Source organism: Barbus barbus, assembly GCF_936440315.1.
Source record: "Barbus barbus genome assembly, chromosome: 16".
NCBI lineage: Eukaryota > Metazoa > Chordata > Actinopteri > Cypriniformes > Cyprinidae > Barbus > Barbus barbus.
Genome location: NC_136744.1, coordinates 15,907,372 through 15,932,928, shown reverse-complemented (window position 1 = coordinate 15,932,928; position 25,557 = coordinate 15,907,372). Strand labels below are relative to the sequence as shown.

At 35.0% G+C, this 25,557-nt stretch overlaps 3 protein-coding genes across 8 annotated transcripts; 2 read left to right on the top strand and 1 right to left on the bottom strand.

Moving 5' to 3' along the window:
- Window positions 1–1,555: 1,555 nt before the first annotated feature.
- On the top strand, window positions 1,556–2,897 carry sfr1 (SWI5-dependent homologous recombination repair protein 1). Its single transcript, XM_079436697.1, has 3 exons — window positions 1,556–1,883; window positions 2,062–2,355; window positions 2,438–2,897. The coding sequence occupies exons 1-3, from the start codon at window positions 1,794–1,796 to the stop codon at window positions 2,627–2,629; spliced, it is 576 nt and encodes a 191-aa protein (XP_079292823.1). The 5' UTR covers window positions 1,556–1,793; the 3' UTR covers window positions 2,630–2,897.
- On the bottom strand, window positions 2,629–17,474 carry cfap43 (cilia and flagella associated protein 43). The gene is made up of 38 exons (XM_079436696.1): window positions 17,405–17,474; window positions 16,792–17,045; window positions 16,557–16,653; window positions 16,295–16,462; window positions 16,021–16,171; window positions 15,635–15,797; window positions 15,459–15,538; window positions 15,217–15,348; window positions 14,868–14,984; window positions 14,644–14,724; window positions 14,384–14,532; window positions 14,178–14,281; window positions 13,589–13,738; window positions 13,289–13,452; window positions 13,029–13,196; window positions 12,768–12,898; window positions 12,443–12,614; window positions 12,276–12,362; window positions 11,069–11,146; window positions 10,844–10,969; window positions 10,615–10,719; window positions 10,347–10,463; window positions 9,996–10,184; window positions 9,626–9,832; window positions 9,318–9,407; window positions 8,476–8,556; window positions 8,254–8,379; window positions 7,786–7,905; window positions 7,228–7,335; window positions 6,919–7,005; window positions 6,745–6,833; window positions 6,440–6,644; window positions 6,227–6,339; window positions 5,980–6,139; window positions 5,278–5,442; window positions 4,942–5,022; window positions 4,611–4,764; window positions 2,629–3,075 (listed from the first exon to the last, which is right to left on the bottom strand). Exons 1-38 carry the CDS (start codon window positions 17,431–17,433, stop codon window positions 2,900–2,902), a joined length of 4,974 nt encoding a protein of 1,657 aa, XP_079292822.1. The 5' UTR covers window positions 17,434–17,474; the 3' UTR covers window positions 2,629–2,899.
- A 482-nt stretch (window positions 17,475–17,956) lies between these two features.
- On the top strand, window positions 17,957–25,105 carry LOC306882536 (erlin-1-like). 6 transcript variants are annotated; one of them, XM_079437238.1, is made up of 12 exons: window positions 17,957–18,043; window positions 18,952–19,079; window positions 19,647–19,728; window positions 19,940–19,986; window positions 20,129–20,190; window positions 20,391–20,486; window positions 20,655–20,728; window positions 20,808–20,866; window positions 21,477–21,568; window positions 21,655–21,744; window positions 21,829–21,908; window positions 22,748–25,105. In XM_079437238.1, the coding sequence occupies exons 2-12, from the start codon at window positions 18,967–18,969 to the stop codon at window positions 22,970–22,972; spliced, it is 1,020 nt and encodes a 339-aa protein (XP_079293364.1). In that variant the 5' UTR covers window positions 17,957–18,043; window positions 18,952–18,966; the 3' UTR covers window positions 22,973–25,105. The 6 variants fall into 6 exon arrangements, with proteins under 6 accessions (XP_079293364.1, XP_079293361.1, XP_079293366.1 ...); XM_079437235.1 differs by having other exon boundaries at window positions 20,361–20,486; XM_079437236.1 differs by having other exon boundaries at window positions 17,972–18,055; window positions 20,361–20,486.
- Window positions 25,106–25,557: the final 452 nt, after the last annotated feature.

Sequence of the window (25,557 nt, the reverse complement as noted above, 5' to 3'; positions counted from 1 at the left end):
GAATTTTAAACACCTTTCAAATCACCACAAAGAAAGCATGCATCTTTAAATAAACTGTAGGAACATAACTATAATAATTTTACTTTAGCTGAATGTGTCAGCTGAATACTGACAGAACATTTGTATAAAACAGGGTCAAACGAGGATATGTCCGGCCTTCATTACCAGCAAGAGTTTAACTAGTACCTATCCTTACAGTTTTATGCATTAGTGTTAATGCATACCATTTAGCCACAATCCTATGTGATGCATATTAAGTAATTTTATTACTCACTATAATCTGAAGACAGCTGGATCAAAGAACAATGCAAATGCTTTAAAAGGAATTCATGCACATACAAGTTTTCCACGGGAAAAGGGTGTTGTTTCCCTTGGGATTTACATGCCATTTTCTATGGATATATTTTTTCCCAGTGGGCACACCCTGTTGATACAAAATGCACATTACTCACAAAAAACTCCACCCCATATGCATCCTTCACTGTATTAGACCCCATACAAATGTTAGAAACGTGAGAAGGCATGGTTGCATGACTATACAGCTATTAAACTATTTTAATTTCATAGACAAGTTATAACAAGACAGTAAAAATTTCCAGTAGAAGCAGAAGAGTAATGGGGTTATTTGAAAAAAAAAAAAGAACATGAACAAACTGAACCAGCAACAGAATCATCTTAATTTGAAAAGAGAGTTTTTTCCTTCTTAACTACTGTTTTTGCAGTGGTTTTGTGCAAGATGCTTACTGAGTAGGCCTATGTTTGTAATATAAGCTACATAATTAATGCATTCATTCATCGCTATAATGATTCAGAGTTTGATTCATCCTTCTTTTTGACTTTTAAATATGAGTTCATTCAAACCGTGTCACCAATTTCACCTCTGATTCAGCTTTGGGATATTAGTCTCTTTCAACTGCACGAGACAAGACTGAAGAAATATGTTTAGATCTATCATATGCAATTCTTTATGTATCTGGACATACATACTTTTTAATGTTTATAGCCATAGATATATAGTAAATATCTGTTAACCTTTTTCTGTTATTTTGTGATTTAAAAATAATAAACTATGAGGTGCTGCATTCTTGTAGTTTTAACAAATTATGTATTTTTTTTATAACAGTTTCTCTTCACAATTTTGACATTTCTTCTTCAACCATGTTGTCTACCTACACAGTTAGTTTAAGATAATATGGGTTTATTAATCTGTTGATATTGTCAAGTCCACTGAAAAAAATGATTAATTGAATTTACTAATTTTTTTTAAGGTAAGTGGTTGCAATCAATTTATTTTAGCTACATTTAAATAAACAAATTTAGTTGACTGACTTTCAACATATATTTTTTAATTAAATGTAGCTAAAATAAATAGTTTTTCGACCACTAAATAATATCTAGTGAAAATGGACAACAAAAAATAGCCTATACAAATAAAATATTATTTTCATAAATTACAAAGCATTATTAAACTTATAACTATTCGATTCTATTTTATTCTACCACTAATAAATGAGAAAATAGTTCTTTATGGACTACGTTTCCCATGATTCTCGATAATGACAATGACGTATAGACGTCCCGGAAATGACGATGAAATAAGTGGCTCTTGCAACAATTTCAAAACATCAGAGTGCCTACTGATAACTTAACTGCTGTAAAGATCAGATTTACTTTAGAGTTGCTTCCGATTGTATTTTTACGTCAGAACAAAAGTGAATAGTACTCTGTCACTTTATAGTTATGTAACGTTAGCCGTTTTCTCCTCTTCATAGCGACTTTATGTGGAGTTAATCATGGAGACAACCCCGATAAAACTGACACCAGCTAATGAAAATACACCAAATACAGATCAGTCTTCTTCAAGCAGGTCAAGCGCTGACAAGGTACATCTTATTGTCTTTTTGATATCTAATATTTTCAGATGATGCTTAACATTAGCAAAGAGTAACGATAGATACATCACGTTCAAACATGTGAAGGGCTTGTTTTTCACAAAAAACATAATCACTGTGCCTAGAATCACACGAGCATTGTTAATATTTTGTTGCCATTTTTCCTTAGCCCATGAGTTCATCACTGAAGGAGAAGTTAAAAAGATCGCGCCACTCATTCAGATCCCCCCTCAGTGTGGTTAAACGCCTTAAAATTGAAGATGACAGTCAGCCACAGACCTCACAACCGGGAGACGGAGAGACCGATACTGATGTCAATCGGAATGATATGAGCGAGCAACTTCATACAGCTGAGCCTGCACAAAAAGACTTGATTCAGCGATGTGAAGAGCTAAGAAAAGCAGTGAAGGAGAAATCAGAAACCCTGCGAAGATTAAAGATGGCCAAGATGTATAGAAAAAAGGTAAACATCTAATTCTGAGTCAAGTATCGGCAAAGGATGGTGTTCTAGAAGTTTTTCATCTTTGCTTTGTCTTTTCTCATAGAATGACCTGACTCAGCTACAGAGACTCATAGACAAATGGAGGTCCTGCGCTCAGTCTGTGCTGTGTGAATTACAGAATGAATTACCATCAGAGGGAAAACAAGCCGGTTTGTCTCAGCTTATAGACAGTTTAGGGTTAGATGACAAAATACTGCACTTTGACAGGACAGAGGAAGACTTCATAGACAACTGAAATGAATTGTATTGTATTCTTTAGTTGATAATATTTAAATAGGTTTTAAGAAGCCTTTTCAGAAAAGGTCATTCATCGATACATTCAGTTAGGGTGATTATTCAAATTATATGTGGAACCGATAAAAGACATTGTGAATTTTGGTAGGTTTATTAAACTTTGTTATTTATTACACATTTTTCTTGTGTTCTCATGTCCAATCTATGTATTGAAATAATAAAATGTTTCAACCAAAAGCTGTAATAATAAATCTCATTTATATATCCTCAATCAGTTGTAGTTTAGTTGAGAAAGAGATGGGAAGTTCTTCATACGCAGTTTCTCAACCTCCGCTCGCAGTATGAGTATCTCTTCAGATTGTGCTCCAGCTATGTTCAACAGCTTCTTTCTCAAGAGGATATCTTGATAGTTCTTCTCTGCCTCGGTCTCCTGGTTATCTCCCATTGCTGGATAACAACATTTTGTGAATAAGTAAATATAAATTAAAGTTATTGGGCCTTATTCATGAAGCATTAGCAGAATGTACATTACAAAGCATACAGATTTTTTTTTTCACTTAAAAATTATGTAATTCAATGTTACAGTTTACCCTGCTGTTCAAAAGTATTTTTTTTTTAACATTTGGAAAATCTCTTATGCTCACCAAGGCTGCGTTTATTTAATCAGTAATATTGTGAAATATTATTACTTTTCTTTTTGAATATATTTTAAAATGCATTTTTTTTCCTGTTGTGGTAAAACTTGATTTTCAGCAGCACCATTACTTGAGTCTTCAGCCACACATGATCGTTCATAACTCATAATATTCTGATTAAGAAACAATTTTTATATTATCAATGTTCAAAGCAAATGTGCTTCTTACTATTATTGTGGAAACCGTGATCGTGTGTTTTCCCCTAGGAATTTTTGATGAATAGAAAGTTAAAGAAATGAGCATTTACTTCTTGAGACAGTGATTCTCTAGCTTGTCTTCAAATGGAACAAAACGCTGCGGTCAGGCTTCTTATTCCTGCACAACCGGAGACTGCAGATTCAGGACCGCATTTCTATGATCCTATAGTTTTTTTTAGTATTTTTTTTTTTGTTTATATGTATGCATTAGCGGCTCATACTATTTTATAGCACTTGCTATTCAATTCTGTACATTATTATTTTTTAAGGAAATATGTAGTTGTTTAATTGTATACAATTAATTATTGTCCTAGCCTAACCTTAAACATACCTGTTAGTAAACCTCTTGCAATATTTAAGAAAGACTTGTTCAGTTCATTATCTGCAGCGCTTCATGTCTGATGTGTGACACACATAAAGTGCAGTAAACTATAAAACGATTGCGCTACAAATTAAGTGTTTTTTTAGAATCTTAATAAATGTAAAATAATTTGAATACAAATACCAGTTTACAACATCCAGTAGCACAATGAACTGTTTTGCACGGCTAAATGGAGATATCTGACACCCCCTCAAAAACTCAAGTTTATGCAGAACTTCCAGTTTGAAGTTAAAAGTTGATCATGCTTTTTCAGTGGCTGCACCATGCCTATGTATAAAAAATACAACAAAAATGCCTATTTTTTGTTTTCTTGTTAGTCTTATTATATGTTATTTTATATTGCTAGTATTTATGTACAGCACTTTGGTCAGCTTTGGCTGTTTTTAAATGTGCTTTAGAAATACATGTGCTGTACCTGGCCTTGCATTGCCTTATTTGAAATATTAATCATGTGTAAATGTCTTTACTGTCAATTTTGATTAAGTTAATGTGTCCTTGCTTAATAAAAAGTATTAATTTCTTTTTATTAAAAAATATTTTTTTAAACAGTAGTGTAGGCCTATGTAAGAATGCTTTCATAACTGATTAACACAGAAATCTCTCCTCATGTTTCATGAATAAGGCCCCTTGTTCTCTAAACTACAAAGTAGTCTATTTTTGCTAAAAACAAATCGTTTCTTTAATGGGACAAGATATAAAGTTAATTACCAACAGCCTCGTAAATATTTCTTCTCTCTGCAACAGATATCTCCACGTCAGCCACTTTCAAGTCGAGGGCTGCATTCTTCTCTTGCATTTGCACACCTTGTCTGTCCAGGTGCTTTATCTGTTTCTTGCAAGCCTCAACTTTCTTTTGATGAGTCTGGGCAAAGAGTGAAACAAATCAAACTTTTATATCGGTCAATGAATTTGATTCATGTTATCATCCAGACTGAATCATCCAACAAAGGAACATCTGCGCTGAGAAATATGCATCTGGAAAAGTTACTCTGTGCCTAATATCTTTGCTATGCACTTAAACAGTTATGAGCAAGTTTACCGTTTTCTGTAAATCAAGGGTAGTCTCCAGAGTTGTGAGCTGCTTTGACATCCTGTTGTCATTACTTGTTTCATTTAGGTACTGATGTGAGAAAAAACACAAAGAAAGAAATATTTGTAATTGTAATATGTCATTCAATTTCACTTTACAGCAAAGACACAGGTAGTCCTGAGCCATAGTGTCATCTTATCTTAGATCGGTTAAATCATCCTTTTCAATTTTCACTATCTTACTTTGTCAATCATATACCTGTCAGTTAAAAGACACCAAATGCATAAAGATTATTTCAAGCAATATTACTTTAAATCAAAGGCTACAGATTAAATCCATACATACATCTTGAATGTCCTGAGTGATGCGCAGGGTCTGTATGTCTCTGGCTTTATTGCTGAGATCCTCCAGCTGCATTCTCATTCTCCTGTGGTCCCACTCCTGCTGTATGATTCCTTTGCGGAAGTCTTTACACTCCACCATGCTGGCGATCTTCTGATCTCCTAAAGCCTGATAGATCAAAATGTAATAGATAAATTACATTTACATTTAGCAGACGCGTTTATCAAAAACGACTTGCATTGCATTCAAGTTACAGTTTTTACATTATTTTTTTTTTATCAGCTCTTGCTTTCCCTGGGAATTGAACCCATGACCTTGGCATTGTTAGCGCCATGCTCTACTATTTGAGCTACAGGAAAGCCATAAGTTATTTGATAATTTAAGTAAAATTAACCTCAAATTGAGAATACAGTATTTAAATAAAAACAATAAACTATTATCAAAAATGCCATTGTGTTTGATCAATCAATTTTATTTGTTGAAATAATCTAAATTTCATTTAATCGACTATTGGTCTTAATGTGTCAATTTATGCACTTCATTTATTTCTAGTACAAATGATTGTCCAGATTTTGTTTTGCTTAGTTACTGGTTGATGCAGAAAAACGATATTAAAATGGATGTGCACTGATTATGAGTAAGACCATGATGATTTATAGTGTGAGCAAAATTGAAATGAAGAGAAAGATGAGTAATTCTATGTACCCTGATGGTGCTGTTGAGGTCCTCAATTACTTTGCGATGTATTAGCAGAGCATTAGTATAGTCAGCGACGAAGTCTCCAGCCTCCACTTCCACCTGACCTTGCTGTAGAACAATCTGCACCATACTGTCTAGTCGAAACCTCATCTTTTCTTCACAGATGCTAGGACAATAACAGCAATGGTCATAGATACTCAATAACATCCTATTTCCAGTGCGCTTTCATTTTTATAACCAACTGTTTCCTCACCTATTGAGTTCATCAATAAGATTTTTTATTTCAAGCTGAGCTTTCTCGTCCTCATCTGTTCTCCTCTGAAGAAAAGCCTGCATCTCCGCCAGGGTCAATGCTTTTAGTTTGACCTACAGGAGTCAATGTTAAAAGGCAATTTTGGATTTTGAGGAACATGGCTTAAGATTGGGTGACTTCTAGCACATTTGCGCTCTCTCTACCCATTCTCACCTTTTGTTCACTTTCCACTTTGGCCCGTCTGGCCAGGCAAAACCTCTCCCACACAAACGGATCTAATCCTTCCGGCATGTTCTCTGGTGCGTCCAACTCTTCCATGGCCTTCATCATCAGAGACAGTCCATCAGATGGTGCTGTTCCTAATAGTGCTCCCTCTTTAAACTGGTTATTTTCAGTCAGTGTTTTTATCCTCTGAACCCTGTTAAAGAACACCATTACTGTTTTCAAAGGTAACTAGTCAGACAATTACATGTCTTATGCACGTGCCTTATGAAGTTGCAACTCCTCTGAAATAATACCTTGGTCTGCGTTTGTAAAGCTTATAGAGCTGGTCAATTATGTGTCCAGGAGCGTCAAAAAACTCTTTGCGAAATCCTTTGTCAAGAAGCTTAAAAAAAAAAGGCAAATGATTTATTAAATGATAATTTCTTGGTGAGAACATTATGGATATGTATATGCAAACATAATCTTACTTTGTCCTCAGTGACTATGTTATCATACTCCTCTCTAAACTCATCAACAGTCTCCTTGTGTTTTTTCAATTCCTCCCCAATTTCATTCTGACAGGAAAGAGAAGTGACTCATACACTTCAACATGTGCAAAACAATCAGTCTCACAGGAACGGATTAGCGTGCCACACAAGTTTGTTCTTGCATGAAATTTTTGTCTCATCATCAGGAACATTATAATTGTCTAGTGTTATAACTGCCAATTTCTGACGTCATATAGAGTTACTGTGAACTGGGCTGAAAAAAAAGATAAAAGAATATCTATAGATCACCTTGACAATTCGTGCCTTTTCAAGTTTAAGGCTCAACTGTTTCTCTCTGCCTAGGATCTCCTCTTCGGTTTGAATGGAGTGAACCAGATTTGCAATCTTGAGCTCCTCCTGAAAGATAAAAACTCACAATCTATAATCAGAATCTGAATCAGAATCAGTGAATGAGCTTTATTGCCAGGTATGTTTAATACATTCGAGGAATTTGTTTTTATGACAGGAGCTTCCACAGTGCAACAAAATGACAGTGACAAGACAAAACACAGATAAAAACAGAATAAAAATAGAATAAGGAATAACAATATACAAATTGATAATATTGTACACACAGGTATATTACAATAGACAGTTTTGTATGTACAAGTATATTATGTGCAATAATATACCTGTACATGCAAAATTGTCTATTGTAATATAGTTCTATTAAAATATATATATATTGTAATATATCTACAAGTATTAGATGTGCAGTTACTGTTACATAACTACAATTATGTGACTGCACACAATAGGCCCCTGAAAAGGTGGCATGAGGTGCAGTGATGCACTGTATCATCTTACTTGGTATATGACCATCTCTGATTTCACTTTTCTTTCAAACAGCTTTGTGAGTTTTTCATCAAACATCTGGGTAGCCTCTTTAATAGAAGTCAGTAGTTTCTTCATTTCTGTCTCTAGCGTCTAAAGAAACAGAAAAAGGGGTCCACCATGTTAAAATGATTTGAAATGGAAGAGAGTGATTGATAACAAGAACAGTTCACCTAAATATGCAGATTTAACATCAATGATGCCAAGCACAATTGGTTTTCGCATTTACTGTGACAGATTTTAGAGCAGTAAATTTTGCTAACGAGACTTGATGTCTGTTTCTCACAAAAAAAGTTATTGGATGGTTTGAGATGATTTGTAATACAGTATATGCGCTGTATGGACCACTTTGGTGTTTTTGTTTTCATTTTTGAAGCCTGACAGTTAAAACCTACATAATTTTGGATGAAGTATCCCTGTAAGGTGTTATCAAAGTCATACTTTTCTGTATTTCTCTTTCTCCTCACTGAGCTCCTTTGCTTTTTTCTCAAATTCTTTGAAGCTCTTTCGCTCTTCTTCTGTCCACTGTACCTCAGGTTTAGACATGAACTCAAGCTGAGGTACTTCCTGTAAGATAAGTATATTTGAATATTACTTTGCCCTGCCTTTATCTTCTTTTTGGTAATTAAGTTTATGCATTCCAGTAAGATTCATTCTGCTCACCATCCTCAGCACATCCTCTTTTTTAAGCTCCAGAACTCCACCCATCATAACACTGAGCGCTTGATCTCTCATGTTGTCAGACTGCGTTGGAAATGCAGAAAAGTTGTTATCATCTACAGCAAGAGACAAACTGATATATATATATATATATATATATATATATATATATATATATATATATATATATATTACAGTTTCTGCCTATATAAAACAGCTTTCATATTTCAGTTTAATGCATTATATATACACTACACTACTTTTCAAAAGTTTCTTATTCTCACTAAGTCTGCATTTATTTGATCAAAATAAATTGCTAAATATCATTACAATTTAAAACAATGGTTTTCTATTTTAATATATTTTAAAATGTAACACATTTCTGTAATGGCAAAGCTAAATTTTCAGCAGCCATTACTCCAGTCCTCAGTGTCCAATGATCCTTCTGAAATAATTCTAATAGGCTGATTTGGTGCTCAAGAAGCATTTCTTATTATATTTGAAAACAGTTGCTTAATATTATTGTTGATACCATGATACATAAGATGAATAGAAAGTTCAATCTTTTGTAATATAATAAATTAATTTCCCTTCTTGATCATTTGAATGCATTCTTGGTAATAAAAATGTGTTTGTGTATATATATATATATATATATATATATATACACACACACATACAAATGAAAAAGTTTATACACTCTAATGTACACTTTTGTTTAAAGGTTTGGTGTACGTTTGGTGTAATTATACATGAATATGTAGTTAATAGATTAAAAATTCAGTGATTCATGTTAAGATGTGCTGTTAAAAGCACATCTGTTGTGAGGTACAGTAATGTTATACCTTGGCTGCAAGCCTTTGCCGTTCGTCTTCCTTTCTTAGCTGTTCTTCTTTATCTTTTTGCTCAGGGGTGAGGTATTTCTCAACCTTGATCTAGAAACACACACACATTTGTATGTCAGGCCCATTGTTCAAAATAATAAATCAGTGTTTGCCATAATTACATTAATTAAATGATATGTCAGTTTGAAAGATTAAAAATAGGTCTATGCTCAAACTTGTTAGACCAATAAAGCTAAGATAAATCCTGCATTAACCTTTTTTTTTTTAAAGATTTAAAAAAAATCTTTTATAGAGACTGGCTGTGTTACCTCTGAGTCGGTCACAGTAAGAGCTCTCTCAGGACACTCATTATCTGTGAGACTAGGCTCCCACAGGGTCTCACTGAGGTCCAGCTCGGTCATAATCTCAGAGATACGCTTGTTCTTCTCTCTAAGACGGTTGATTTCCTGTTCCTTCTGCTTGTAAATTGCCTCAAATTCTTTGTTGAATGCGCTTTTCACTTTGTAGATAACATCCTTCATTAAACAACCATAAAATATATCAAATGAAAGGTAGTAGAACAAACTGTATGACCCTTTTTTTGTTTTGACATTTTCTGTTGTCAAAAGGGGATGCCAACACCTAAATGAAAAAAATACTAAAACATGAAGTTCAAGTATAAACAAGAGAAGTCATCACCTTTAGCAAGGTGATTTGGTTGATTTTCTGCTCTCTGATGTGTAAGTTAAACTGGCTGTAGAGATGAGGATTGACACCTCCGTATAGAGAACTTAGACTCCCAGTCAGAGCAGGACTCTCGGTCTTACTGTCCTCTGCCTCTTCTTCCTCTTTGTCTCCAGAGATTGTGTTTAAAATCATCTCTTGAAGCTATGAAGAATATTCATATTATTTGTGTCAAATCTTGTGAAATAACAGAAACAAGCACTGTATCACAGTGCGCTACTATATGTTCAGTATCTTTTCTGAGGCTTTGGTTGCTGTGGAGGAATCTGTTCCAACAGCTGACTCAATATTGTTTTAGTAACACACTTGCAAATTTTCCTGTTCAATCTGCCTCATGGTCTCAATCCTTTGAAGCTCTTCAAGTTCCTTTTCAGTGCGTTCCTTCATAGGGTAGTTCTTCACCTCATTTTCTGAATAAAAGGCCTGAGGGCAACAAAACGTACACAAAGACACTGACACTAGGCAGCTGTATAGTATTTCTAGCTCCAGGTAAGCCAGGTGAAATCGATGGATGTGGATATTATTACAGTTTTTTTCCCCTACATAAAATTGACTTTCTTTTTAGACTAGATACCTTAATGGCTTTGCCTTTGACTTGCATGGAATCCCAGCATTCTTTCTTCAGGATCTCCCTCTGATAGCACTTATCCAGATTCTCCATCTCGATCTCTTTCCTCACCTTAAACAACATAAATAAACATCTGAATACGGAAGGAAAAAACCCTATCTAAACTGAAAAGCTTGTTTTTACAGAAGATGTCTAATTAATCTGCTCTTCATCATCTGTAAATAGCCATGTTTACCCTGGTAACTTCCTGTTTTCCCTCGAGCTGCATCCTCTGTTGCTCTTCCACATCCAGGTTAAATTCCTGGTGCTCAAGTTTCTCCATGTCTGGCAGGCTCTCATTCACTTGCATCATTGCTTTGATCTGGAATGATCCAGAGACAATTAAGATTAACCTTTCAACTTCAAATGTGTGTATGTATGGAAACAATAATATGAAAGAGAGGACGATCCTTTCTCCTACTGTGTCACGAAGAACTTTGATGTTTTTTCTTAGGTTCTTTTTTGTCTCTGCATACTGCTGGCTCTCCTCTTGAAGAACCTGTTTGGAAACCACTGGAGTCATGATCTTATTATTAATGTATTATCTTTCAATTATTCTATTTCTCACTCAAATAAGATGCTTGATGTTTGTGAAAACCAATATCATAAAAATCTCTCAAAAATTTGGGATTGGTAAGATTTTTTTAAATCTTTTTGAAATAAGTTTCCTTTCAAGACTGTATTTATTTGATTTAAAAAAATACAGTAAACCAGAAATATTGTGAAATATGTTTACAATTAAAAATATCTGTAATGGCAAACAAAATTTTCAGCAGCCATTACTCCAGTCTTCAGTGTCATATGATCCTTCTGAAATCATTTTAATATACTAATTTGGTGCTCAAAAAACGTTTATTATTATTATTATTATTAATGTTGAAAATAGCTGTGCTGCTTAACGTTATTGTTGAAACCATGATACATATGAGTAGAAAGTTCAATATTTTTTAACATTATAATTGTCTCTTTTTGATCAATTTAATGCATTCTTCACGATAAAAAAAAGCATTTATTTTAATTTATTTCTTATCATAAAACTTTTGAACAAAAGTGTATAAATTGATAAAAGCAAGCATTAATTTATTTAATTGTAATTTATTCCTCTCATGGCAAAGCTGAATCTTCAGCAGCCATTATTTCAGGCTTCAGTGTCACATGATCCTTTAGAAATCATTCTAAAATGCTGATTTGGTACTCAAGGAACAGTTGTTACAAAATATTTTTTGTAATGTCTTTACGGTCACTTTTGATCAATTAATGCATTTTTGCTGAATAAAGCATTCATTTCTCAAATCATACTGACCTCAGACATTTGAATGGTAGTACAGGTTATGAGTTTTGCTTACACAGTCAATTGATTATGATAATATAAATAAAATATAAATCTTACTTTTTTAATCTAATGTTGCATAAGGTTGTTACACAACCTTGTACCACATCAGTGTTAATTAAATACGTAAACATATTTTGTAATCTTAGGAACATTTTTCTCCTGGAGGCCTGTGATTAACTTGAAAAGAATTAGCTGCCGGCAACAAATAATGCTATATTATATAATTGAGAACAATAACAAGGCAATATTATATTGTTAATTAAATAGTTACACATAAATAAATTCAGACACTAACCCCATCTAGTTTTCTATCAAGCCATGTAGAACTAGCTGGGGACACAAAATAGCTTTCCTCTTGCTCAGCTTCATGACTCATCTTTCCCTGCAGGAAGAATTTTATAACCAGGTACAATATTGTGCATAAATATTATTTAAACATTAGAAAATGGTGTGTTTTTGTACTTCTCCTGTATGAAATGAGGAACATCTGGTCAGGGATTGTGTCTTTGGATCCCAATCAGTCATTTTGGAGAGGATGGTGTTCTCTGAGGATACCACTGACTCAAAAGAATCAGCAACGGACTGCGCATATTGAGTAGCTGCATTTGCTTTGCCAGCTTCAGAAAGCTTTAACCTGTTAAATTTGAATGCATTGTAAAAACAAAAATGCTTCAGGTCCAGCTTCAAGAGCATTTTGAAACTACCAGAAAGAGAAAATATTGCTATAGATCAAAGCTCTATAGTAATATTTGTCTGTTTAATGTTTTTTTGAGAACCCTGAGGTCACCTGAGGCTGCTGCAGACAAGTGAGCCGTCTCTCAGGCCCGAGGTGATGAGGGTCTGACTGTCTGGGGTGAAACAAACAGATCTGACTCCTCCCTGCCAACATGAGTGGCACTGCAGCTGCACATACTTGTCCTGCATGTCAAAAGTCCACACATTTACATACTCATCAGATATTTGGGCAGTTTCCGAGAAACATGTTTCTCCTAGCCCAGTACTAATAAACATGGATGAACTTGTAGAGATTGGTTTTAACAAACAATACCATTGTTGAGATCTCACAAATGCGCAGCAGTCCATCCCTGCCAACTGTTGCCAGCCAGGTTTGATGTGGGGAGAGTTGTAGAAAAGCAGGACTCAGTAAATGGCCCCCTGCCTCCTTCTCTAGGATCAGGTGAACTGCTTCCTGTGCATTAGAGGGCTTTTCTCCACACTGTATATCACATGAGAAGCAGTTAGGATCAGTGCCAAAAACACTAAATAAAACTGTCATCAGACTATGGGTGTTGTCTGTTCTTATACCACCTCAGGGATACGGAAACTTTGCAAGACTTTTCTCTGTTGGCAGTAACCAAATATCTTGTTTATGGCCAGGACACAAGAGCAGAGAGCGTGAGGGATCTCATATATGCAGCTGTGCAGGACATCTTTAGACAGACGGCCATAGACATCCACACAACCTGACGAGTCTGGAAGTGGCACAGCATTATGAATGTTGAGAAGGAGTGCTGGAATTTTGGAATGCCTATCATTTGTCCTCCTATTTTTTAGAGAAGCTTCTGCATGACAGCCTAAATTATGGTGTGTTTTGTGTTTTCCTGATACCTGTAAGCTGTTGCACAAACAACGTCAGTAGCAGAAGCACATTTCCCTCAATGATTTCTCTCTCTGTCTTGCTGCATAGCACCAGCACTTTAACCTGTTTACTTTCCATGTGGTACTGTGTAGAAAGGTTTACAATGGCACCTGGAGCCTCTGGAAGAATGTAAAAAGACTTTTTAGAAATTACTTTAAACTTTAGGCATAAATTTGAAATATAATACAGTTTAGGGTGGTGAGAGTTTTGAATGTTTTTTAAAGAACCCTTCTTGCTCACCAATTATTTTATCATGTGATCAAAATTTTAGTAAAACATTATTATAATGAAATATTATTACAATCAAGAACCTTTTAATTATAATCAGTGTCGCTTTTTGTGGAATTTATGATTTTTTTCAGGATTTTTTGATAAATTCAATAGAACAGAATTTATTTGAAATATAATTTTTTTGCAACATTACAAACCTTTACTGTCACATTTGATCAATTTAAAGCATCCTCGTTGAATAAAAGTAAACATTTATTTAAAAAATAAAATCTCACAGACCCCAAATAGAGAGAATTGAATAGGACTGTATGTCGTCCTGAGACTTACCAAACCATCCAATAATTTCAAATCCTTTTGATGGCCTTGTGTTCAGCACAAACATGCGTGAGTCTGATGCTCCTGTTATTAAGAAGTTGCCACCTTGATCAAAGCTGTTAAACAAATATAATATACAGTATTCTCAACATTCAGTTCACAATGCCCCAACTCACATGAAATATGATAGCAAATAATCACGGTGCAGTGAAACTCACAGCAAATGGTCTACAGGGACATGGTAGAGATGAACTCTGTGAACTAGTCTGGGTTTTTGTTTTGTAGTCAATTCCACAAACAGAACGTCTCCAGTGGCTGTTCCTACAACAACATACTGTGCAATGGGGCAGCATGCCATACTGGTTACCTGAAGTAAAGTCATACCAAATAACAGATTTAAGTAGAGCAAACTTATTCAACTGATTTGGGAAAAATAATTACAGTGAGGTCGTATAGAATCTCCGATTATAGCACTAACATGTGTTTGCAGAGAGATGGAGCCCATGCAAAGTCCATCATCCAGGGCCCACAGCTGTACGTCTCCTGCTTCTCTGACTGTCTGTAACAATGAAGATACAATATTATTTATTTCAATAATATATCTATATATTGTATTTTAATATTATAATACTATACTATTACAGTATGTATCAGTATATTTATTGTGATTAATAAACCAATTGACACCACATGTTTTTTTACCAAACAGATGCTTCTGTCAGTGTATAATGGAGCAACAGCTACAAAATCTGCACAGAGTACATCCAGAACTTTGACAATGTTATCATCCAGCAGTGGTTTCAATCTGTAAACACAACCCTATGAAGCAAAACCGAAATGTATTAATTTTGTTTCTCAGCATTGTCTTTATTCTATTGTATTGCATTCTGGCATTAATATAAGAATATTGTGAGTTTTTATCATGACATTTTTTAATTAAATATTATATTCATATAATGTATATTATAACAGAACTGTTTTTACATTATTATTTTTTTATATGAATCATATACAATCAAACACACTAACATTATAAAATATAAACACTTACTGTATTAGAAACTATCAGCAGTGTCTCACCATCAGGAGAAAACCATATAGTTGAGGCTGCCTCACCCAAAGCCCAAGTCTGCACTACTTCCAATTTGTTTCCTTTAATTTGTATGTTTCGTAAAATGCCATCCTGTAATAGGTTTAGAAATTCTCTTGAATTGGGATTATGTCTCACTTGAAAACAGATTAATGTGTGGTTTCAGGGCTCATATTAGTGTGATGATAAATACAATTTCTTACCATTCCTGCAGCAAAAACATTACAGTCTTGTATTACTAAGCTCTGGAAGCTGCCTTCCTGCGGGGATGTTTTGCTGTCATCTGTGATGTAAAATGACAACAAATGCAATTAAATTAAGCTCTCAAGAAGACAAGGAACTAACTTAAGTCTTTGAAATGTATCAAGTATGAGTTTACCTGTGGGATTTAATTCAGTTTGAGGTTTATATAGGACAGAGACAAGCAAAGTGTCAGGATTCACACAAAGCAGGAAACCTTCCTTGGAACCAACATATAGATCAGAAGAAGTTGACCAGCAGATGGCACTTGGACACAGTTTTGGTTTTATTTGTTTCAAAGGCTGTTGGGAAAGAAAATTTCTATTATGCTGTGACTCTAACAAAAAAGAAAGTGTTACGTAAACCTTTTGATTAAGACATTGAGTACAACATCTGTACTTTTATTTTGATCATAAAATATTGTAAAAAAATAAATAAAAATCACTGATAAATACTTAAAAATAAACATCTTCAGGAGAACTACTGGTATATAAGAAAACACTCTACTGGAGAAACAACCCATACCACAAAATCGTCAGCTCTGTCTCCACTCAGTCCAGCAATTGCTGAAATGGGCATCTGAGGACCTAAGTGTGTCAACTTCCTACTGAGCATACCAGACAGGTTTGCTTCACACTCAATAACTGAACCATCGGCAGCAGGTAGATCGACAGCACTGCCAAGAAAACATAAAGAAAGGATAATAGGTAAAATAAACACTGTCTGTGCATTAATCCTAATGTTGGTTTATGAAATCCATGTGTAAATAACAGTGACATCTGCTGGAGAGACACTCTACCTAGGCTTCATCAAATGATAGTTGTCACATCTTTCAACATTCCAGATAGTAAGGGACCTCACATTTACAGCACCAATTTGACACCAGTTCATGGGGTTAAAAACCAATGCTGTGATGTCCTCTTCCAAGAGTGGATGGCTACAAAGGAGAATGCCGCTCTCCCAGTTCCTAAACAGTGGATATTAAAATATTGTATTAAAAAAGGCAAAATATAAATAATTGCTGTTGCAAACATCAGACTAATATAAAACATGCATTTTACCATAGTGAAATGGTGCGATCAGGCATGGAGGAAGCACAGACTAAATAAGGGCCAGTGTCACACAGTGCCAAAGCTGTATAGTCCAGTTTAGTTGTGCCTAAAAGCATGAAAAAGCACTAAAAGTGTAACTTTTATACATTTATAAAAGTTTGTGTACACTAAAACAGTTTAAGAGCAACTACAATCAGGTATAGTGTCTTGTTGTTCAAGGAAATGCAAAAAAAAATTGACTGACCTTTCAGTTCACACATCAGCTCAAGCTCTGGATAGTTGTAGACAAATATGGAAGGATTGAGTTTGAGGTCAGAGAAGGCAAGACACCGGAGATGCCCACTGGCTGTAAAGGCCCCAATACCAGAACCAGGACTCTGCAGAGTCTTCCTCGACTTAGTTTCCATACTGAGGAAAACAATGAAGTTCCCGCAGGTGTAGCATGTTGTTTTCTTGTCGACAAATCTAAATGTGCCATTGTTGAATCCTTGCACCCACCTTACACATAGTAATAAAAATAAAAATAGCATTATTTACTATTTACTTTGTATGAATTCTCATCTTTGCATTGAATTTTGAATTGCATTGTATTTGTTTTTACATAGTTTGTGTTTTTTAAGTTGATTTTCTCCATCAGATTTTGAGATTAGTTTAAAATGCATTTACTTTATAACACCCAGTGTGCGCTGTCTACACGAATGTGTTTTCTGCTCAATGCTAGGTAGCTAGCTATGATAATGATGCAGAACTTGTTTTTGTTTTCCAGACAGGATAACTTTACAGGCTCCAAATGATCTGCTATGGAAACAATGTTAAAGATTGTCCAAGTTTTCTTAAAGAAATGATTCGTAACTCACCGAACTTCCAAGTTTCCCAGCACATCCATTTCAATCCGTCAGCTCCCCCTCTGAGCGTGCGTCTGTTTCCATAGCAACCCAGAGCACACGGACATGAGTAATAAACATTTCATGTTGATTATTTTATCAATTATATTCATTTTATTTGTTTTAAGGTTATGCTACACATAAGAAACGTAATATAATATTATAACCATATATAATAAACATATAACATATCGTACACATCATAGATTGGTATGGTACATAAAACACATCGTACATATATATTACCAAATAAATTATATTGCTTCGATATTACACACACATTATTTGTAATTATTTTAATAATTTAATTTTTTATTAATGTTATTAGGTCGTTTCAACGATTAGATAAGAACATTTTTATAAATATCTTTACAAACGCGACGACTAAAATATTAATAATTATTATTATTATTACTAATATTAATTAGCTAGTAGTTAGGTTGTTTAATTTAACGACTTGTCTGTCATTTTATCCCAACAGGAAAGCTGTATCCTATTGGTGACTTTTATTTTGAAAATGTGTTTGAGGCTGATTTTGAAAGGGAAATAACTCTCGGATTCACAAAGCGTTTCAGTGGGAACCTTCAAACCTACAATGTTGGGCACGGCGTTGTGAGTAATAAAGTAATGTCCTGTAAAAGCGAAAGGACAGCATTGTCCACTAATTAATTGAATGATCGGTAAATGCCTCCTGCGACTAGTATTAGCCCCTCGTATATGTCGTTTAACTTTACAGAAGGTCGTTTTGCCACAAGGTTTGCTTGCATTTCAAATAATTAGCTTAGTTAGCCAGCCGCGGGCGTTGGTTATCTTAAATTCAGTCTTGTGAGCGCTGTGATGGCTTCTGCAATGTCTAGATCACATGAATGACTGTAAGGGTTGTTGAAGCGTGTGTACCGACAGATTACGCTCATTCATACAGTAACGTTAGTACGTGCGAGTCAGCACTTCATTTGAGGAAGTTGCTAGCCTATATAGCGAGGACAGGGAATGGAGAAGCTGTTATAAAAAGACACTGAGTTCCCTATCTAGACAGCACCATCTGCATTCGAACAAAAAGCTGCGCTTGTGCTCTTGCTGTCTTTCTAGGCAGCGTGATATGTGTTGAAACAGAGCCAGACTGCAATTCCTGGTCACTGACAGCCTTATGGTTAACACTCGTTTCCCTAAAATAGCTAAAGGGAGTCATGCAGCTGTCACATGTACGATGTTGCCATAAGAATATATTTGTATTGTACATTTGCATTTGGCAACATTACTTCCGTGTGTGGTGGGCTGTGGGTGGGTCTAATGGACTTTGAAAACCTGTTATCTCAGTTTGCTGTACAGCTCTCCAGAGATTATTTATGTGTGTGTGGGATCCGTTGAGGGAGGTTATGCAGCACAGGCTGATCTGATTACATGTTTACAATCAAGGCCCTTGCTTGTGTTCTAAGCTGGTCTTTTGTCACCTAAACTGAGTGTTTTTTTTTTCTAAGAAGTAGTTCAGCTTTCCCCTCTGCAACCTTGTCTCTCCGCAGGTGAGTGCTGGCAAAATGATAATGGCACATGTTGGGGCAGTAGTCGCAGCAATGGCTAGTGTGATGGCCATTCTGCTTCATTCTTCCATACACAAGATTGAGGAAGGACATTTAGCTGTGTATTACAGGTGAGTGTAAGGAAGCTGCATTGAAAATATGCACAGGTCTTATGTTGCTTATGTTAATAATTAATACAATTCCTGTATTTTAGTTGTAGGTTGGTGGAAAGGCTAGATCAGTTAACATTGTATGTTTGCAGCTTTTCATTTAAGGCATAGTTGATCTAACAAAGAAAATTGTCGTTTGTCATCTATAGAACATAAAAGCATATATTTTGAGAAAAAGATTATAGAGAAACTTTTTTGTCAATATAATGGATGTCAGTGGTCACCAATACCATCTGATTATCAACATTCATTCTATCCTTGGTGTTCCATAGAACAATGAAAGTCATTGAAAGTCACAAGTTTGAAATGACATGAGGTTAAGATGAAAATGACACCAGAATTTTCATTTTTGGGTCAACTATCTCTTTAGGTGTTTTCACAGCTTCTTTATAGTAATATAATATAGAATACAGAATAGAAATATAATATAGTATAGTTCTACAAAAATTTAATTGAAGCCATATTTATAATTGACCTAATTACTTTGCTTCCTAATCCTGGTTCATGTTTTTTCCCATTTGTTTTCAGAGGAGGAGCTTTGCTGACTGCTCCTAATGGCCCGGGTTACCATATAATGCTGCCTTTCATCACTTCTTATAGATCAGTGCAGGTACAAATGTTATGTATTTACAGTTGGCCCAATAAAAATGAATTCCTGTTTTATTACAGCTGTGTATATTGTGTATCATTTATTATGATTTTTTTTCTATGACATTTAAAACATTTGCATTTATCAAAAGTTTTTATTAGAAATATAGAAAAGAAACCAAGCTACAATTTTGTTGATGCTGATTTTTTTTTTCTTCTTCTCGTGTTTATAGACAACTCTGCAAACAGATGAAATAAAAAATGTGCCTTGTGGAACCAGGTAATCCTCTGTGTTGTTATTCCATCAAGTATGTCCTGAAAAACTACTTAAAATGGATCATTTTTGGTCATCATTAAATTGCACTGGATATTTTCTGGGGCTCCTGAATGAAAATAATAATTTCTTCTAATGTCTTCCACAGTGGGGGTGTCATGATCTATTTTGACAGAATTGAGGTGGTCAACATGCTGGTTCCATCCGCAGGTAAGAGCCTTAAAGGGATAGTTCACCCAAAAATAAAGGTTCTGTCATAATTTACTCACCCTCAAGGCTTCTTAAAACCTGTATGACTGACTGTCTTCAGTGGAAGGAAAAATTAGATGTTTAGGCTTTATGACAAAACAAGGTCACACTTTTGTTCTCTTCCACCACAGTGGTGGACATAGTGAAGAACTACACCGCAGATTATGATAAAACGTTAATCTTCAACAAAATTCACCATGAGTTAAACCAGTTCTGCAGTGTGCACACACTACAGGAAGTCTACATAGAACTGTTCGGTAAGTCACTGATATGTCAAACAGTTTATTCAGCCAAGTATACTGTGAACTTTCAGTTGTTTATATGAGTGCTGCAGTTTCTGCTGTGTCATTAGTTTTGTCTTTGGTGCCTTCTCACTGCAAGAACATTTGTATTGGACTTGCATTTGTGTCGTTTTTGTTTGACAGATATAATTGATGAGAACTTAAAGATTGCACTGCAGATGGACTTGAATTCTATGGCTCCTGGCCTCACAATTCAGGTTTTTATCTCTATGGTTTTGACTCTGTGGTTTCAGTTTTGACTTGAGCAGAATTACATGATTCCATGATATTTTGCAGGCTGTGAGAGTCACCAAACCTAAAATCCCTGAGGCAATCAGAAGAAACTATGAGCTAATGTGAGTTAATATATTATTCTGCAAAATTTCTTTTTAAATTAATTTAAATTCTACTTATTTTTTTTAAAGCCTTGAGCAGATTTAAGCACATTTTACTCTTGCTGATTTATAAAAGGTATGTATTGATATTTTATAAACACTGCTGTTCAAAACTTTGGAGTTGAAATGTTTTTGAAATAAGTCTTTTATTCTCGCCAAGGTTGCATTTATTAATCAAAAATATAGTATAAACAGAAATACTGTGAAATTATTATTATTATTACAATTTAAATGAACTGTTTTCTATGTTAACATATTTTAAAATGTTATTTATTCCTAGGGTGGTAAAGCTGAATTTTCAGCATCATTACTCCAGTCACATGATCCTTCAGAAATCTTTCTAATATGCTGATTTGCTGCTAAAGAAACTTTTCTTATTATCAGCAATGTTGAAAATTAGCTGTGCTGCTTAATATTTTTATAGAAACTTTTTTTTTAGATTTAGCTGAAAAATAGAAAGTTCTGAAGAACAGGATTTATTTGAAGTAATCTTTTGTAATATTATAAATTGTCCTTGGATGCATCTATCTATGGTTTTAATAAAAATTTCCCTCGCTTTCATCATCTGCAGGGAAGCAGAGAAGACAAGGCTGCTCATCACCGTTCAGACACAGAAAGTGGTGGAGAAGGAGGCTGAAACTGAGAGAAAGAAGGCCATCATAGGTGAGTCTAAACTTCCAAATATAATGCTGATCATGTATAGAGTCATGGTTTGTCCTCATTCATCTTATGTGTTGCTCTTATTGCAGAGGCTCAAAAAATGGCTCAGGTGGCGGAGATTCACTTCCAACAAAAAGTGATGGAGAAGGAAACAGAGAAAAGGATCTCTGAAATTGAAGGTCTGGTTTGTCTACTGAGAATTTTCATAGGACGTGCCATGCAGAGTATGTTGCTCATCAGACACATTTATTTGATTGTAACAGATGCTGCTTTCCTGGCGAGAGAGAAGGCAAGAGCAGATGCAGAATATTACACTGCTGCAAAATTTTCAGAAGCCAACAGGGTAAAAAACAACACTTTTTTTTAATTTTCACATTTTTGTGTTGCTATGTATTTTTTAACCATTTAATATTAAGAAAACATGAATTATTGGTATTCAGGTAAGACTGAATACTCAACATTCAATACTTTATTGCTGTAACTTCCAAGAAATCCTTGGATGAGCCTGTTTTTAGTTTTTAAAGAAATTAAAAAATGATATTTGGTGGATTTAAAAAAAATGTTTAAAACTACAGGTTTAAAGGAATAGTTTACCCAAAAATGAAATTTGTCTGAAAATGTACTCTGCCTCAAGCCATCTAAGATTTAGATGAGTTTGTTTCTTCATCAGAACAGATTTGGAGAAATTTAGCATTCCATCACCAGCTCATCATTGCATCCTCTGCAGTGAATGGGTGCCGTCAGAATGAGAGTCCAAATAGCTGATATAAACATCACAGTAATCCACAAATAACCCACACCACTCCAGTCCATCAGCTAATGTATTATGAAGTGAAAAGCTGTGTGTTAGTAATAAACATTTTTTTAACTTCAAACTGTTGCTTCTAGCTAAAATAATGCTAAATTTATCCAAATCTGTATCAATGAAAACCTACATCTTGGATGGTCTGAGGGAAAGTCTGACTCGCATAGTTTTTACACTTTTCAGCTTTCCCAAAGCTCAAATATCCCTTAACCTCAACTATATTAAGTAAGTGCCTGTGGGAAGATCTAGCTGTTGTCATAGTGGTACTAGTGTCCACTCTGAACACATGAAGGCACATTGACATTTCGTTAGCAGAGATGATTCCATACAAGATGTGCTCATGTCATTTATCACACCACTGTCTTCCTCCTCCACAGCTGAAGCTGACACCAGAGTATCTAGAACTGATGAAATATCAGGCTATAGCCGAGAACAGCAAGATCTACTTCGGTCAAGACATCCCAAACATGTTTGTAGACAACAGTGCCTCCCGTCCAACCGCGGGCCAGGGTGCGGCAGACTCAGCAGAGCAGCTGGAGTCCTTGAGTATGAAAGAGAGTCTTAAGAAAGCATCCAAGCCCAAAGCCACAGAAGGCCACTGAGGGGTCTGAGAGCTGTCCACCCCCCTCTTCCTCTGCTGTTTCTCTCTCTTTCTCTCTCTTTGTGGGGCATGGGTGCTTGTGAGGCATGCTGACATGGATACTTTTCACTTTTTCTGCAGTGGGGTTGGGTGCTTGGCTAACTGTGCTGCGAGTCAGTCAGCTGAGGAGACTGACACACACAGCCTGTGGTTTTCCAGCAGTCACTTGTGGACTAAAAAGGAATGTCCAGGAACTGTGCTACTGAATATTGCCAGGTCGAATTGATGTGATCCAAATCCCCTCCCTGACTCACATCAGCATGCTTTTTCCCCTTTTTTTGCTCTCAACTTTTGCTTCTGTTTCACAAATCCATGCTAATTATTTGGCAGATGCCGATGCATCTATGTGAAGTATGTGAACATTTCAAGGTGTACCTTTATGTGTTGTCTTCTACATAACTGGAATTATAAGGCATCACACTAATTGAGATCAAAGGCAATGGCCGATGCATCTACAATCCGATAAAACTCATTTTGTAGCCAAAATGTGTCATCTATTTTTCATTCACATGTTGTTGAAGGGATACTTCACCCTAAAGTTTAAATTGTGTCATTATTCACCTTCATGTCATTCCAAACCTCTATGGCTATCCTTCTTCTGTGAAACATTAAAAAAAAAGATATTTTAAAAAATGTCTTTATTTTTATTTATTTTTTTCTCCATACAATAAGTCAATGGGATCCAGTGTTTTACCTCGCTTGAACCCCATTAACTTTCAGTATATGGACAAAAACATTTGTTCTACTGAAGAAAGTAAGTCATGCAGGTTTGGAACAACATGAGGGTAAGTATCTGATGACAGAATTTTCATTTTTAGGTATACCATCACTATAGAAAAGTCCTTGTTTCCATAATCACTAACTTCATTATCACTAAAATCTTAATTTAGTCTAGCCACAACTGCAGAGATCAGTGATTTTTACATGTGTAAGAATCAGTTTGTTTTAAAATCACCCCTGCTTTCTTGTTGATCTTTGACTGAGAATTTTGACACCTAAATACTTTGGTGTGAATTTAATTTAATATAATGTCAAAAATAGTGGGTTTGGTATAGTGTTGTGTAGTGTGTTAGTTTGTTGGTGCCCTGTGCCTGTTTTTGAATTGTTGGTTCTTAGAAGGTGTCACACTGAACATGGATATGTGGCTTTCATAAAGTTTCATAAGATGTTAAAGTTTTGATCCGGGGCTCCAGCCTTTGAAAAGCTTTGAGATGGACAGCTAAATTTTTCTATATAGTTCAGTCTGTTTCTTTACGACTGAAAATGCCTTTATGATTTTAGTTAAACTTGCTTGTTTTGTCATTACTGGAAGGAGTTTATTTCAAAGGGAATTCAGTAACAATAAGGGCTGCTGTATTATTAGGCACTATTGTTTTTTTTTTTCGTTAGCGTTGATGGGTGAATGCATTAATGATCAGACATTCTAACTACATAATATTGCATGCTGGGAGCCAGATGATGATTTTCTGAAGCCTCAAAAACTTAATCAGAATGTCACCACTAGGGGAAGCCGGTGTTCTAGAATCAGACTAGACCTACGTGACTCAAAATCATCTAAATCAAAAATAATAACAATGCATTAAATCAAACCATACAAACAAGGCTTTGAATAGTGTCTACTAGTACTATCTCTCAGGAAAAGAGACTTTTTTTGTTGTTGTACCCTACATCAAACATAAGTTGTAAGGTCAGGTATAAGATCATGTTGTCTGTGTAAATCTGTCACACAGCACATAGCCTTACATCCTCTACATCATTTTCCATTAAAGAGACAAGCATTCATTTAATGCAGTTAGTCTGGCTTCTCCCATTCCCTCTTAAAATTGACTTTTTGTTTTCCTTCAGGGTGCAAGTTTAATTGTCTCAAAAGCTTTGAAGCAATTCTCAAAGATTTTTCTGTTCATATGATGCCTTTGAATCTTATGGCTGATTAAATGAGAGGACAGAACTTGACTGCCCTGGAATAAACCAACTCTCTGAATGTCACTTTTTTTATGTCAGCATAATTCAAGCTCCTAATTTTAAAATGTTTATATGCAAAATTTATAAAATTTTGACTTCAGTTCTGTGAAATAAAACCTATTTTAATACCATGAAAATGACTGTTTTCTTGGTGTTGCAGTTGTGTGATCATACTGTTCTTGCCTTGCACATTAAGGAAGTGTACATCATGTCCTATTAAGGAAGTTTCGCAAAGGTTAGTGTAATAGATTGCGTCATGAATTAAGTGCGTTTAGTTTAATATGAGTTGGATACTTTTCTGAAATAAGAAATAGAAACTCGAACTTACGCATATAAGAACTATATTTTCAAAAACTAAAGCACAAGTGCATGCAAAGCTTCAAGGTGCCACTCTTATTTAATTATCTAATATTCAGATGTGACTTTGGTTGCTCCTGAAATGTATGTTTATGGGATTTTCACCTGTTTTTAAAGTAGAATGATATATGATTACATGCTAAAATTTAATAGGAGATTTATTTGATATCTAGAGTATGGAGTGTTTAAGTCTCTAACCTGATGACAAAGAGAAAAAAGGTCCATGTT